At 40.9% G+C, this 15926-nt stretch overlaps 1 protein-coding gene across 1 annotated transcript; it reads right to left on the bottom strand.

Moving 5' to 3' along the window:
- Positions 1–862: 862 nt before the first annotated feature.
- Positions 863–12855, bottom strand: LOC133452851 (oxygen-regulated protein 1). The gene is made up of 4 exons (XM_061732548.1): positions 12760–12855; positions 10940–11623; positions 8152–8311; positions 863–6756 (listed from the first exon to the last, which is right to left on the bottom strand). Exons 2-4 carry the CDS (start codon positions 11606–11608, stop codon positions 1328–1330), a joined length of 6258 nt encoding a protein of 2085 aa, XP_061588532.1. The 5' UTR covers positions 11609–11623; positions 12760–12855; the 3' UTR covers positions 863–1327.
- Between the last annotated feature and the right edge of the window lie 3071 nt (positions 12856–15926).

The raw sequence follows: 15926 nt of genomic DNA on the forward strand, positions 1-15926 counted from the left end.
CTTTACAACCTGTCAAAAGATTGGGAGACTTCCTTTTCGACCTCCAAGGCCGGATTATGTCATGAAATAACATTGAGAAGGACAGAATAATAAAATTCCTCTAAATTTTAAGTTCCCAAAGTCCCACCATTGTTCTGAAACAGAAGACGTCTGGAGCCAACATTAGACTTCACAGAAGTACAGTAATAGGAGGAATCTGTGTCAAAGGGTGTATCTCAGAGAGCTCAGTGCTCAGTGCAGAAATCAGTCCCTAATGATAAAAAGGCCAGACAGGAACCTTTTTCACAATATAAGGTAAATTAAAGTAAATTAAATGGAAGTTAACATAGAAAGTCTATGATTGTTCTCTTTGAGATTTCTCCTGCTACCTCTCTTATTAATTATTCATGCATCGCAATAATGATTTGATTTAAAAAAAATCATTTTTTTTGTTTTGGTTTACTTTCCCTTAATTATTTGATTAGATTTAAAGGAAATACCTCAATCCAGTGTGGGCTGGACTACTTCAAATCCATGAATAAAGTCAGTTCTGTAAGATCAAGGCCGATTTGGAAGTCACATGCTTCACTTACTTAGTAACCACATGAAAGTCAAATGCACCCAGAGTGCAGAAACACTGTGCAGCATTTCAGGGAATTAGTTTTGCCAGTTTATGTATATTTCAAGACTGAAAAAAAAAAAAAAAAAAAGAAATTGCAATTCTGGTGGGTTGGGGCAGCGCTCGGACAGAACCAGACTCTGGGAGTGCAGACATGCGCCTCACCCTGTTGGAGTGAGGTAAGAGCGGAGAAGTGCATCATCATTTTTAACCTTTTCTTATAATGCGTGTCCAGTCCAGTTGCTACTTAGAGTTCAAGGTTTCATAACTTTATTTGGGAAGTGTGCACGTTTTTTGACATCTTGCAGGAATTGAAATAAACATAAAATGTGGAGTTGTAGTCAATATATCCACTTCCTTTGGCAGATATAGACATTCATTGTAACATAATACATTCAGGACGAAATCTGTGATTCGTGGTGTTTGCAGTGAAATAATGCAGTAATAACAGTGAGCAGGATTGAATCTGTAAAAAAATATAGATATTTTTTTCATCTTTGTCATTCACAATATCACATTCGCCACCAGAAAGTTATTATGTGTATAAAAATAATTGTGACTACATTCCACCTAAAATAAGAGGCACAACTCTCCTCTGTCACATCTATGAGGTTCATGTTGATAATAGTTACATTCAAAGAACAAAACTTTTCTAGCAGCATTAGATGGACAAAATATAACACAAAACAGACAGTCCACTTTATTTTTGTAAAACGTTGTCTCCTTCTTTCATAGTATGGGGCAGTATTGGCCGCATCTCAAACGCAGCGAGTCCATAGAGTCTTGTGCCTGCAGTACCACCTGCTCGCCACCAGATGTCCTCCTAACCTGTTGCACAGCTGAGGGTTCACCGTCAGGGTGCACTTTTCTGTCAGGGATTTTAAATTCAACTGATGCAAACGATGACAGACTGCCATTTTTATTTACCCATGTTTTTGAAGTGTTAACAGTGGGCGACACTCTGAAGCCTCTTCCCTTCACACTGCTTGCATCGCGTTTTGCACTTCGGATGCTGGAGTCATCTAAAAAGGGGTCAGAGTCGCTTCCGTGTGGCATGTTGTAGTAGGAGCACTTTAGAGTTGCAGGCTTTGCCATCTCCTCGAGCTCAGAGGAGGATATGGCAGCAAGGGGGTTGTGCAGAGTCTTTAAGTGATGCAGGGAATCCTCGCTCGTGTTATCGTGACCGGTGTCCATGGAGCTGCTATCCAAATTGCCGTACATTCCCAGGGAGACTGGAGGAGAATTTCTTATGAGATGGTTCTCCTTTAGAAGCCATCTCCCTCGATCGATTAAAACCCCATCCACTGACTCTTTATCAGAGGTAAAACAAATACGCTGTGCTTTTTGTGTGTCAGCTTCAGCGTCTACTTTATATGAGCTTGCAGCACTGAAATAAGAGAGATCCTCCCTCGAGGCTTTCTTGGTCGCATCCCTGGAAGAGAAACTCCCAGAGTTTATAAATCGAGAAGGGTGCAAGGCTTCTGTGCTACTTGCAACAGATGGTTTTGTGCTAGCCTGCTCCACCTTGGTTCTTAACCTGAGTGCTGACCGCGTGCGGACTCGAAAAGGTTTCCCTGAGCCCTCTTCTCCACTCTCTGAGACAATATCTACAGAGTCCTGAGTTTTATACCCTCCACTCTCTGACGTCTCCGGTCTGTAATCGGATAAATCAGAAGTGCTCGGGCTCGGGAGACGTTTCACACCATATGAACTATCATTTTTACTTCTTGCTATCATACTTTGTACAATTCTAGCATTTTCAGGCTCGATCCGAATATGCCCCCGATTGTCGTATGTGAACGTGAGTGAGCATGTCTGCAGGGCGAAGTTCACAAAGTCAAGTAAGTCCTGGGATATTTCCACTGGATGGGATGAACTGTCACTTCTTTTCTCGCGCTCCTCTCCACCTTCATCTGTTTCATGAACCGTGTCTGTACCTTTGTCATCCTCGCAGTGACCTTCAGAGGAATATTTGGTTGGGGATTCTGGGTTACACTCTGAACTTGCTTTCTCAGAGCTACTACTGAGCTGCTGCAACAACGAGGCCTCCTCCAACGAGTTTTTACAATCTTCATCATCAGAGAAACTGTGGATGCCTTCAGAAGAAGTCCCTTCCTCTGCTTTATCATGTGGTTCTGATTCCTTTAGTCCCTCGTCTAACTCATTTCCTTCATCATCATCAGCATCATCATCAGCATCATCATCACCATCCTCTTCATCATCATCCCCCTCCTCTTCATAGATGGTCGGCTCTGCTGCCATATTTTCTTCAATCTCCAATTCATCCACGACTTCTTCTTCTTCAGCTAAGTCTGCCTCCAGACTACTTCCTCTTTTCTCTACAGAAGACATGCCATCTTCCACCTCATCACACTTTTCTCCATCCACATCCGTCTCACTATCCTTATCTTCTTCTTGTTCTTTGTCTTCATCATCTTCATGCCCTTCCTCCTCGCCGCTATTTCCTTCGCAAATTGCCTCTATTAACGGCTCTCCTTTACTTTCTTCTTTTCCCTCATCCTCCTCATCCTCATCCTCTTCATTTCCCTCGTCAATATCCTCCTCTTCTATATGATTTTCAGTAACCGCATCTATTTCGTCTCCCTCCCCTACTTCCACCTCTTCTTCGTCATATTTTTCCTCAGCAACCTGTCCCATAGTCTCATTGCTTTCTTCCACTTCCTCTTCTGCCTCTTCTTCTTCCTCATCATCTATCTCATCATTTGAATCTTCTACTTTATCTACTTCATTTTGCTTTTGGTCCTCTTCTTCTTCTTCTTCTTCGGGTTCCCCTTCCTCGCTGTTTTCGGTATGTTCTGTCTCTTCAGCACCCTCTCTCTCATCTGTATCTTCAGCACTGAAGACATTTTTCGTTTCCTCCTCCACTAATGCTTCATCTTTCTCCTCAGTTTCTTCTTCTAATCTTTTCCCCATTTCTTCTCCATCACTTATCATCTGTTCGTCTCTTTCCTCATCTATTTTCTTAATCATTTCCTTATCACTTCCTTCTTCTTCCTCCAAATCCTCCTGCTGCTCACCGTCTTCGTCCATCTCTTTTGCGGCTTCTTTTTCATCTTCCTCCCATTCCTCCTCACCGTCCACTTCACCAGCATCTATTGCTGTTGCATTGCTAAGTTCCTTTATCTCCACAAACTCTACTGCCTCCTTTTCTTCCTCTTGTGAAGGCTCATCTGCTTCTTTGTCTATCTCCTGAGCCTCATGTTCATCATCAGCATCAGCATCATCATCATCATCATCATGTTTTATCTCAGCTGGATCCTCAGCTGCTGTATCAAGTTCTGGCGAATGGTTTGCTTCGTCTTCACTTTCTCTGATAAATTGCTCCACATCTTCTTCAGAGTCTGAGTGGTGTCTAACAGTTTCAACGTATGTGCTCTCCTCAACGGGGTAGAAACTTTTAGAATATTGAATTGTTGAAGTAATCTCTGCTCTGAGGTCTTGTGGCATGTTCAGCTCGTCCATTAGCTCATCAATGCCCAAATTCTGATCTTCAAATGGATCACCACCGTCAGAGACAACATCCAGTGCAAACTCAGTTTCTGAAACTTTTGGGGATAGAGGTTCACTTTCAAGTCTTTCCCTCAGAATCTGGAAATCCTGCCAACGCTCTCTGAACCTAGACGACGATCGGCTTTGCAGATCGGTCAGGCTCGCCCTTTGCTCTTCTTCATCGTCCATAACAGAGATTTTCTGCAAGGATTCCATCATGAACATTGCCTCCGAGGAGGCTCCTGACTGGTTGCTGTCTTCTGGCGCGGGGCCATTTAGATTGTCCCTCAAAGTCACTACTGATAAGAATGACAAGAGGGCTTTACACGACGAGCCAAAAACTGAAGCCACTTGTGTCGAGAAGTCGGGAAGGCTGTTGGAACTGTGAAGAGTGGACGGCGCTTCGCTGGCCGACGCTCTTCTGATGCACTGGATCGATGAACACAGCTGCCGAAGGACAGGTTTGATCTTTGCTTTGGGGCTCAAAAGGTCGGATGTAGACATTTCGCTATCATCCGGACCAATGGCCTCTGCAGATTTGTGCGACCTCAGCGTGTTTTCCTGGTCGACATGGTCAGCTCTGACACTCGGCATTGAAACGCATAAACCTCGAGATCTCTGCTCACTGTGCAGCAGAGCTGTTGGACCTTGATGGCAGAGAGGGACCGATAAACAAGAGGAGGATTTCTTCATAGTATCATTTAAATCATTCTGGCATTCACTTATTTCATCGGATTCAGTGTCGGCGCCTATCTTAAATATGACCTGTGCCCGAGGCTCTGCTTCATCTGCGATAGCTTCCACTGGGTATGGCACTGCGTCTGGGCTGACTTTTTCCAGCCAGTTCTCCACATACTGATGGATTTCTGAGGGGGAGGGGTTGAGAGAAGGCATTGAACTACATTCGCTGAGTTCAAATGCAGGCTTGGGGGGTGACAGTTTACCCTCGATCATGGATTTTGGCTTGCTGATTGTTGTTTTGCTTGACAAAGGTGATTTTTTTGCTTTTAAAATGTCTGACAAGTTTTTCTTCATTTGAGGCCTACCGGTGGATGTGTTTACATTATGGCCATTGTCCTGAGAAGATACTTTATTTATGTTTTCTCTCTGAGATGTTGCCCTTTTAAGATTTCCCACACTAACTGATAGCTTCATATCTTTCTGGGGTGTATTTTCTCTGACCGATTTCATAGACTGAGCCTTTCCTGCCTTCATTTGTGCACCTTTATTCTTTGAACCAGCTTTAAAACTTTCTAATGAATTCTTACTCTTTCTAGTGAAGCTGGCATCACTGCTAAGCTTGTCTGTAGATGAATATTTGCTTTGTTTTGAGGCGCTGATAACTCTTTTCTCTTGTTTTTTACCCGTGCTACCTGTTGAATCAGATTGTTTCTGACTTCCATCTGACCTATTAATCCTTTTCTTTTTAACGCTTTTATGAATGTTGTCTTTTGCTACTGTCTCCGATATTTGCGTTTTCCTGGCAGACAGGGCTTTATTCTCAGTCACTGAATACTGTTTGTTTGTAACCCGATGTGTTTGAGGGTCTGGCTCTGATGACAGTGATAACATCTCCTCGTTTTGCCTCTGTGAGTCGGCAGTGGGTGGATGCCAGTTACCATCTATATCACAATCATTGTTGGAAGATCGTGGCCCCGAGTCGGTGCCAGTGCTTTCTGGCCCCGGAGGGGAACCATTTAAAGAAGCACCATCTACACTGTATTCCTCATTCGCAAAATAGTTGTCATAGCAGCCTTGGCTCTCATAAATATGCATCACAGTCTCTGTAACCGCCATCCCATCATTCTGGATTTGAAGGACTTCAGCTACCCCTGATGACGTGAAGGAGGAGGGTTTCTTGCTCGCTCCTGCCGATGCCGTTTTCCGAGGTTTTGGGACAGGTCTGTTGCTGCTGCTGTGTCTGACGAGGCAGTACTCCTCGGTCGTCTCCCCGTCAGCCGTCCTCTCCATGTAGGAATAGTGTCCCAGTGTGCTCTCCTGAACCCCTCTCTCAGTAACCACCTTCATACTCTCCACAGATGCTTTCTTATTAACGTGTCGAGGACCTGGCGTAGGAGCGCGCTTCATACTCGTCTTTGTTTTACTCGAAGTCGTTGTAGTGTAGCCTTCGTAGTTTCCGTCGTCGTTGAAGCCCACGCCTTTTTCAGCTCCATCCCGGTAGTTCTTCTCTTTTGCTTCATCCTCTTGGATATTGGAGGAGTCGTTGGCAACGTTTGAGTCAGGTGAATTGTTGCCTGACCCAGAAACAGAGGCACACACTGTGCTCTTGCTAAGGCTGGAGCGGCTAACTGTGGTAGTCCAGTGGAGCAGCTCTTCCTCTTTAATGGTCAGTCGAACTTTCATTTCCACTGTCATACTCCCGTCTTGATTCACACGGAAAGACTTCTCAATATCATCTTCGTGAGGTACAATGCAGGCGTTGCGCTCGTTCTCCAAGTTTCCTGATGCACATGTCTCCGTGGGTGTGCGACGCTGAGGGGCTTCTGCTTCAAATGATCCATCGTGATCATTCGGGCAGTCGTTTGTGCTTCCGTTCCGAGACTGGTTTATTTGGTTGACGATATATCGCTCTGAAGACAGAGAGAAGTTCCTGGAGCCTCTTCCACTCGAGGAAGATTTGTTCTTCTCTGCGATTGGAGGTGATGATGAAAATGCAGGTATTTGGGATTGAGACACAAAGACAGAAAAAAAGATTATGTTAGGGCCATTATTTTGCTGAAGCATTTCTTGCTTTGTTACCTGAAATTGTCTCTCCACACTGATAACAAACACATGAACAAATACTCTCATGTCAAAACAAAGAACAAGAATCACTGTGGAAGCGACAAGGCTCTAAAAACATCATCTAATCATTGCATCAATCATTGGACAACAGTTGGCCCTCTGTCAAACTCTCATTTGACAGACGAGCCAAAGCCTCATTTGGCACTGCACATTTGTGTGCCTTGGGGGTGTGGCTTTGGAAGTAGGGCTAAAGGAAGTAGGTTTATCTTTCATTGTGTTTTTTTAAATCTTGCTGGATATATTTTTTCAAACATCTTTTACCCAGCCTCTAACAAATGAGGGACTTTTCGTACGAGTACTGGCCCTGGGTGTGATGGAATGATATAACTACAACTTTGAAGCATCTGCACATCTCGAGGGATGGATTTGTGTCAACAGAGGGCAGCTTTAGACTAAGGCCCCGTTTACACGGAGAAAAAACGGTGGCGTTTTCATGCGTTTTGGCCGTTCGTTTACATGAAACGAAGCTCAAAGTCACCAAAAATGGTCATTTCTGAAAATTCCGGCCAAAGTGGAGATTTTCAAAAACTCTGTTTTCACGTTTGCTTGTAAACGGAGGGAAACGGAGATTTAGGCTTCAGAACGCCACATTATGCAACAGAAGCATCACCAGCATCATTTGTGCGACCTGTGTTTACAATTTGTTTGGCCACCGTCAATATTTTCTTGTATTTTACCTGTTTTATAATTCTAAAGTCACACTTAAAAGTAACTCCACTTGTCTGTCACTCCAAATGAAAGACTCTCGTTCCGTCTTGGAAGTAACTGGCAGTCAAGGCTGATTTATGGTTCCATGTTACACCAACGCAGAGCCTACGGCGTAGGGTACACGGCGACGCGCACCGTACGTAGGCTACGCCATCGATTTAACGCGGAACCATATTATTCAGGCTTCACACGTGTCATTTGTTGACGTTTTTTCCAGGATTCTGATTGGCTAGCATGACTTTACGCTTCTCTTTACACTGCCCCCTGCAGGTTTGGATGCTCATAGCACCCTTAACAGCGTATTTATCCGGGTTCGTGTAAACAAGGATATTTTTCAAAACGTAGAGGGGGAAATATCCGTTTTTGGAAATACCTATGTGTGTATGTGTAAACGTGGCCTTATATCCACAACCACACTATAGTATTTCACATATAAAGTTTCCTTTATGAAGATGATAAAATGTGTTTCCATTGCTTCTCTTTGATCACAAAATACATTGAATATCTATATAGAATGTGTTTCAACTTACGGGATTGAGGTTGCAATGTTGATGCTTCCGCAGTTTCCACGTACATGACCTGAGCCATCTGGCCGCCTCTGTGAAAATTAGAGTTTCCTAATCTGAACGGCTCATTTCCTGCGGCCACAACGACTCCAGAACACAGGATAAGTGCAGGAAGGCCGTCCACCTGAACCAAGAGGGGAGACAGAATAGAGAGATGACCACGTCGAACATATATAGGAGTATATACACGAGTAGCTGCTTGTGGTTACTGTTACTTGACACATGATAATTATGTGGCCCCTTAGAGCTTTGCATGTCTGAGTCTCTACTCTACTCGTACAGTTGTTCAATTCATTTAACCAAGTCAGTTGCGTGAACAAGAGCTGCAAGTTATGCAACATTTTTTCACAAAACAGACCGGTGCTCACAGGAAGTAAACAGGTATCAGTGGTGATATCCACATTTAAGGATGGCGCAATCTTTATCAGCAGGGTTGTTGTTGTTGAAGTGACGTGCAAGATTACAGTGGCGACTCAGTGGGAGGTAGCAAGCACCTCAGAGCACTTCTTGGAATCCTTTTATCTGGAAAAGTGACACATAGAAATCCTTAATTCCTACTCCCTGTGTTATGTGACCTACATCAATGAAGCCTAATCTTTTAATTCTAGTCATATACACCTGTTTGAAGTTTCCCTGACAATCAAACTTTTTAGAACATTTTTTACATTTCCTACAAACTAAAGCTGTACTTCCCCCCTCTACATCTACTAGCTCCTGCATGGCAGCCAAACCTTCATGCCTCCACAACTGAAATTCCTCTGAATACCTACAATGCCAGGTCAAAATGAGACAATGAGCTTGAGTTCTAATGAGTTCTGACGATCAAACTTCAGTATATAAGATCATGAGTAAATCAATGGTGCTTAAAGTGTGTTGATTTGTGTTTAGCATTACACATTATCCGGTTTGGTATGACCAGTCATGCCTTTGCTTTAGTGTTCAGTCATCTTTAGTTAATAATTAAGAGCACCAACAGAGGTTACTTTAACTTACACAGAATGTGGTGTAAAGTCAAGTCGCATTATATTTTCGTGGTTTAAATGTTTAAAAGGTTCATTGGAATGAAAAATAAAATGTTTGAAATCCCCATTCAGGCCTAATTCATTATCTATTTTCTTTCCATACAACATACGCAGTAAAAAGGTATCTGTTGTATCAAAACCAGCTTCTATGTGACTAAAACATAAATCTTAATATTTAGATGTCCTAACTTGAACTTTTAGGTTGTGTGAGTTTGTCTTGTGTTGTGCTAATGTGTGAAGGATTATAACTCATTAAATATTTATTCATTCATCACTTACTCCGATGAAGGTGTAGAGGGAAGTAGAGAGTCTTCAACTGCTTATCGTTAGTCAAACTTCAAGAATTACAGTATAGTTTACCATTTATTCAATGAAAAAGCCAAACTCCCATAATATGAGACAGTTTTTGACATAGTGTTATAATGAACTTAAACTTTTTTTCTTGGTTTTTGCTCAGCTCTTGTATCGAACCAATAAAAGAAGACTGTTTGCCTTATGCTTAAGAAAGGTGGCATCCAACTCTCCCAGTCACCAATATACTAACAACTGATGCAAGCAGACTTTCCTCAAAAACAAATAATTTAAAAGGGAACAAAATATGCATTTCCATAAAGCCGGCATGTCAAATTGCCATTGAGGTACGAAGTCTACACCGAACAGTATTATATCCCATAGAAATCACTGCCTCTTGACAGCTTGAAACGTCTCTTCTATCTGCATCAAAATGTAAGAGGTCTGTATAATGCCAGTCTAGTGACTAGTGGGGTACATCTCAAACAGATAAATGAGCTGCTGCTTTACACTTTTACCCATTTGTTGCAAATCAACAGATTAACTGACACACACTGTCAGACGATAACGCAATAAAGAAACTAAAACAAAGCATTGGAAATACAGGGTGACATCAGGTTTTGCGGAAATACGCAGCATGATTTTTTTTCTACCATTAAACTGCCACAAAGTAACATTTGCCATTTTAGCTCACATAGCTCTCCCTATCAGCCTTGTCAGCCTTCCTAATTCTATCCCTCTTTGATACAAAGAATCAGTCTGATTCCTCTGAATTTGATTTTGATTTCCAGCTGGAGCAGGAAATGCCTCTGGACGCCATCGGACATGTATACAACCAAACGGAGATGAAGCATGTGATTTAGGCAGAACATCAATGTCTAAAACGTGGAGTGCAGTGTGAATGCAGGGGAATGACTGTGTTTTTACAAAGAGGAAGGTCAAATGTGGCGTTGCTTGTTGGGGTTTTAAAGACTAAACACTGCCCTGGCCATTGTGGATGTTTTAAATCTCCCCCAGACCCCCAACCAACACATAAACCTGATCTGGTAAACGAACAAGACCAAATTTTTAAATTTTAAATTAGAATTTTTATGGGCTCTTTAAGCCTCTTGTAGGTCTACAGTACTTAATCTTTCACATATGTGAATGCTGTCCATTTTGCTGTCTACTAGTAAACACACTGGAAATCTATTAAAACCTGCAACTGCAGAAACAGCAATTTGCAGTATCATCTTGTCGCTTGTTTCTTATCTTTATGCTAAGCTTCATGTTGAATGGACAGATATCTGGACTGTTACGGAAAGAATAAAAGCAATCTGCTCTTCAAAACTCCAGGTTAGGTGGTTTACCAAAAACATCTTCTTTATTCCTGATAAAACAGATAAAACTAAGATTTCGCTCCATTTCAGAGATCAGTTTTCAGCGTATCAACCACTTACTCGTCTGCCATCCGTAGAGAAGAGTTTCAGTACTGGAAACTGTAGTATCTGAGACAGGTAATCCAGCAAAGCATTAAATGTTGGTGCTGTTCTCTTCTGCAACACGACTGTACGTCTAACAGTGGGATCCCTGTTCTTGATGACTACGAGCCTCTTTGGTGTCCGTACTGCCACCCTGTCCGTGACCTTTGCCGGCCTGCTGGTCGCTTCATTGCTTCTGCCAAACTGACCAAATTTGACTCCTTGACGCCTTAGCCGCTTTGCACTAAGGGGTCTGGTGGTATTCCAAGGTACCTGCCGCCGGTTCACTTCATCCAGGTTTAGGGGTTTTACCCGTTTCTGATCAGAGCACACATAAGCTCCCCCATCCTGTATGTCATCTAAAGCTTTAATGAGGTGCGTTCCTCGAGGGGTGGTGATGGTCCGAACTCCAAATGGCAGAGGCACTTTCTTGGACAGAGCATCTAACAGAGCATCAAAGGTCTTGAAAGTGCGGGCAGTGATGATCATGCGATGCCCGCTGAATTTGTAGTCGCCGCTTTTGTAGAAGCATACTCTTTTTGAAGCTGGATCAGAAACAGACTGTAAAGGTCGGGAGGGCAAGGTCTGCCCACTGCCGGAGGAAAATTCCTGGGCTGGGGGGGGATCCTGGACCGGCGTGTTGCTCATATTGGATGGAAAGGGCTGTAGAGAAAGAATAGTAACAAATAAGGATTTGTGGAATTCAGATTCTTGGTACAGTTTCCCTTTAATTACTTTCTTTGTGATTAAAGTTGTGTAGGGTATCAACAGTTTGAAACAGCATAAATGAAAATGTTCCTTAAGGCTGTGAAAAATATGAATGCATTACACATTTTTGCATTTTGCAAATTGCATTGGACATTTATTTAATTGTAAGATAAAACCAAAGTTAGGATATGTCCGTGAATCAGATAAATGAACCTAAACCATCATCACAGGAAACCCCAAGCATAAATATGTGTGTCCCATTATAGTCTCTGTGATCATTTTAGACTAAGCTGACTAAAATATAATGAATTTGCTGGTGGGGTGATACAGTAAGTGATTGCTTGGTTTTCTGCTATTTTTTTTTTTTTACACAAATAAAAAAATATAGACCAAACAACCCCCCTAAATTAGCCTTAACTCCTTAGTATCAAGTAGTTTGACAATATATTAAAAAACCTGCCAGTATGAAGCAAAAATGTTTAATAGCCCCATTAGCTAAACCGTAAAACGTATAAATACACATTTCAACAGCTCGAAAACAGTTAACACAAAATTAAACATTACACATTAGACTGGATAACATTGAGATTTACAGTAGTCTCTTGTGATGAGTTGGATTAGGTTTAACATGGTGTGCCTAAATTGTGATTCAGGGTTTTTTAATATATTTTGTAGATTATATTCAAATAACAATGGATAATAATAATAATATTTATTAGGTAGTTGGTACTGAAGCTGAATAATGTTGCAAGGCCTGAATGCAACGTGCCAGATCATAATTTTACATGAAAAGACTATCTCTTGTGTTAAAGTTTGCTCTTGAATATGTTCATGAATTATCATGTCTCATGACATCAAGATAATGATAATATACTGTATATTTAAAAACAAAGTGAGAAACAATCTCATAACAGAACCTTATCCACCACTAAACTACTAGCTAATAATACTGTGACCAGCTAGTCTAATTGAAAGCTGACCCAGGCCTCCCACACCTCGAACAGAAAAGCATAAATGAACCCTGTAAATTACAGAATAAATAATTGACTAGCAAATTAAGAAATTCCACTGATGTAATGAACAAAGCTTACCGTGAATGTTGCATTTCTCCTTAATTATAACAGCTAAAAAAGACAAAGTGTGCATCTGTTGTTGCTCCGAGCACTGGTCAAAGCCTCTCAGCAGCATTCAAGGGCTATTTTGGGACGTGCAACATCACGGCCAATTTGCTTAATCTTTACTAGCACTTAATCAGCACATAAGGTAGGAAAACAAAGGGAAATGCAATTGTACTGCAAGAGTTTGAAAATAAAGATGTTTTTGACTGAAATTTGAGAAGGTGCTACCTTTACATTCCACTTAGAATGTGAAAACTATTTATTTCTTTAGATCAATGTAATTTTTATTTTTGCTTGCGTGTTTTGTCTGAAATGTCTTTTTTTTTCTTTTAGGGGTGGGAGGGAGTGGTGGTCGTGTGTGTGTGTGTATTGGTGTGTGTGTGTGTGTGTGTGTGGGGTGGGGTGGGGGGGCATTATTGGCTCTTAGAAAATAAGAAACAACCTAAAGGAATGGGTAAGTATTTAGAAAAAAAGTCTAACTGCATGCTATAATAACATACTGAGAGGGAAAAGGGAATAGTGAAATCAAATAAAATCAAAGTTAAATAAGACTGAAGGGTTCTTGTTTACATCCGATACCACGGGAGGCTTGACTGTTTCGAATTTGCAAGCAGCCTTCATAATCAGATTTGCAACGTCTTGAGCTAATAGGGATTAGTTTGCGCACTTGCTGACAGCATGAGGCAGAATAAGGTCTTTAGAGAGCACTTTTTCCTCACAGCAGGTATTGGTAATTCCACCATCAGATCTCAGGTCACGTGCATTTGTATCCGGGCCTCTCCAATTCCACATTGCGTGCCAATAGTAAAAATACAATTTGAGGAAAGTGCAGCTCTGTATGCACAGTTGGAGGTTGGACACAACATACCCAGAACCATCTACCCTGTAATGGATTTCAACTTTTGCCCTGTGAATGGCCCCTAATAGCATAATCACATCAGGAGGTGAGTACGGAGTACACATTACGAGCCACATCCCAAACTGACCCCATCTAAGCCAAACTCCCTTATACTTCCCAATAGTTTTACGGTAGGGGGTAATGGCTGAAAGTGGCAGAGGCAAACAACACACAGAATCCAGTGCAAGAAAGAGGTACATTATTTTGACTGTGTGGCGTGATGTTTTTTTAATAAAAGTTTCTTTAATATTTTTACAAATATGTTATTTGAACAGGAAGACATTTTTTAACAATACATGAAATGTGTGTAGATAGTATGTTTTCAACACCAATGACAAGCATATCACTATTTCTCCTAGTTAGAATATTAAAACAAATTTGAAATGCCTAACCTTCACTAGGTGGTCACCTCACATGCCGATTGATATGGATTAGCCAGATCCAAAAGTCAATCATTGCTACATGAGTGCAGGATCAATAGTGTACCATCAGTGTGACCTGGATCTTGTTACTCATAGGTCACGGGTTTGAGTGGCACACCCGAGTCAGACCAAAACCTCTCTGAATCCTCCCGCGGATCTTTCATAACTTTTATTCACAGACAGCGATGGCTTTTCTTTTTCTGTCAGGAAGAAAATCAACAGACAACTTATTTTAAGAACTATTTATTTCTATGAGGGGAAATATGAAAGACGAACATAAATTTTGTAAGAACAACCAGCAGTAAGAACAACCAGCAGTAGATATCTTACACAATTTTTCTGAATAAAAGCTGTGATCTCTCAATTTTAACCTGCACAAATATTCTATATGACAACACAAAGGTTCAAATAGTTCTCTACTTAAAATTGACCAGTTTTAATTCTTTGTCATCATGGTCTCTGCAAGCATTGTTGATCACAATGTTTGGCTGTTCGGCGCCATCTAAAGACAGTTGTCTGTATTGCTATACAGGTTTTGTTTTGGTAGCAGTCCTGCACGTGTATCAAACTGGACAAAATGTGTACTTTAATGCAGGTATTATTAAAAGAAATAATTGTGTATAAAATACACAGCATGAATGGCTATCGCTAGGCCAGGATATGTGCCTTGTGTAATTAAGTTAATTGTCATGGTTTCTATGCCTTATTGTCCAGTGAGTCAAAGGATAGAGTTTAAAATCTTACTGCTGGTCTACAAAGTACTGAATGGTCTTGGACTAAAATCCATGGTTGATCTGTTAGTTCCTATAAAGCTCCCAGACCCCTAATGTTCATCTGGATCTGGTTTGTTGTGGTTCCCAAGAACAAGAGCCAAGCAAGGTGAGGCAGCGTTCAGTTATTCTGCTCCTCATCGGTGGAACAAACTTCCTGTAGACCTGAGGTCTGCTCCAACTGTCAGCTCCTTTAAATCAGGCCTAAAAACATTACCGTTTACTGAAGCGTACCCTTAAATTAAATACTTACCTGCTGTTCTACTGCCCTTATTTTTAACAACTCGTGCTTTTTATTATTTTACCTCTTTTATTATCATTTTATTTCATTTTATTTGTTATTTGTATATATGTAGGTATGTATGGGTGTATGCGTATGTATAGGTGTGTGTGTGTGTGTGTGTGTGTGTGTGTGTGTGTGTGTGTGTGTGTTTGTGTGTGTGTGTGTGTGTGTGTGTGTGTGTGTGTGTGTGTGTGTGTGTGTGTGTGTGTGTGTGTGTGTGTGTGTGTGTGTGTGTGTGTGTGTGTGTGTGTGTGTGTGTGTGATTATGTGTGTAAGGAGATATATACATAAAAATAGAGCAGATGCAGTTAATAGAGACAGTATAGTGTAAATAAGTATATGTATATAAATATTTATATGGGCATGTACAAATATTTCATAATAATAATAATAATAATAATAATAATAATAATAATAATAATAATAATAATAATAATAATAATAATAATAATAATAATAATACTGTTATTTAGCAGTGTGAGTACAGTGTGTGGTATTTATAAATACGGGTTAAATGATTAGTGAATGGGGGTAGGATTAAATAAGTTTACACTTCTTCCTATTCCTTTTTTGCACATGTAAACTAAGATATCAAGTGTTAAAGGATGAAATTCGTTGTTTTGTTGTTTTATTATTATTTTTTTTATTATCTTGAAGTGTTGTTTTTTTACATGTACAAAAATAAAAATCAAATCAAATCAAATCAAATTGTGCCTAGCCGCTTTTAGTGTTGATGTAAAGCACTTTGAATTACCTTGTGTTGAATG

The sequence above is a fragment of the Cololabis saira genome, chromosome 10 (assembly GCF_033807715.1).
Source record: "Cololabis saira isolate AMF1-May2022 chromosome 10, fColSai1.1, whole genome shotgun sequence".
NCBI classification, from domain to species: domain Eukaryota; kingdom Metazoa; phylum Chordata; class Actinopteri; order Beloniformes; family Belonidae; genus Cololabis; species Cololabis saira.

Bases quoted from the DNA above. Each gene is read 5' to 3' on its own strand.
- LOC133452851 (XM_061732548.1), bottom strand. From the start codon at position 11,608: ATGAGCAACACGCCGGTCCAGGATCCCCCCCCAGCCCAGGAATTTTCC. The intron at 8,312-10,939 runs GTAAGTGGTTGA...CTCTTGGTTCAG, and splicing joins TCTCTACGGATGGCAGACGA to GTGGACGGCCTTCCTGCACT. The intron at 6,757-8,151 runs GTAAGTTGAAAC...CTCCAATCGCAG, and splicing joins AACATTGCAACCTCAATCCC to AGAAGAACAAATCTTCCTCG.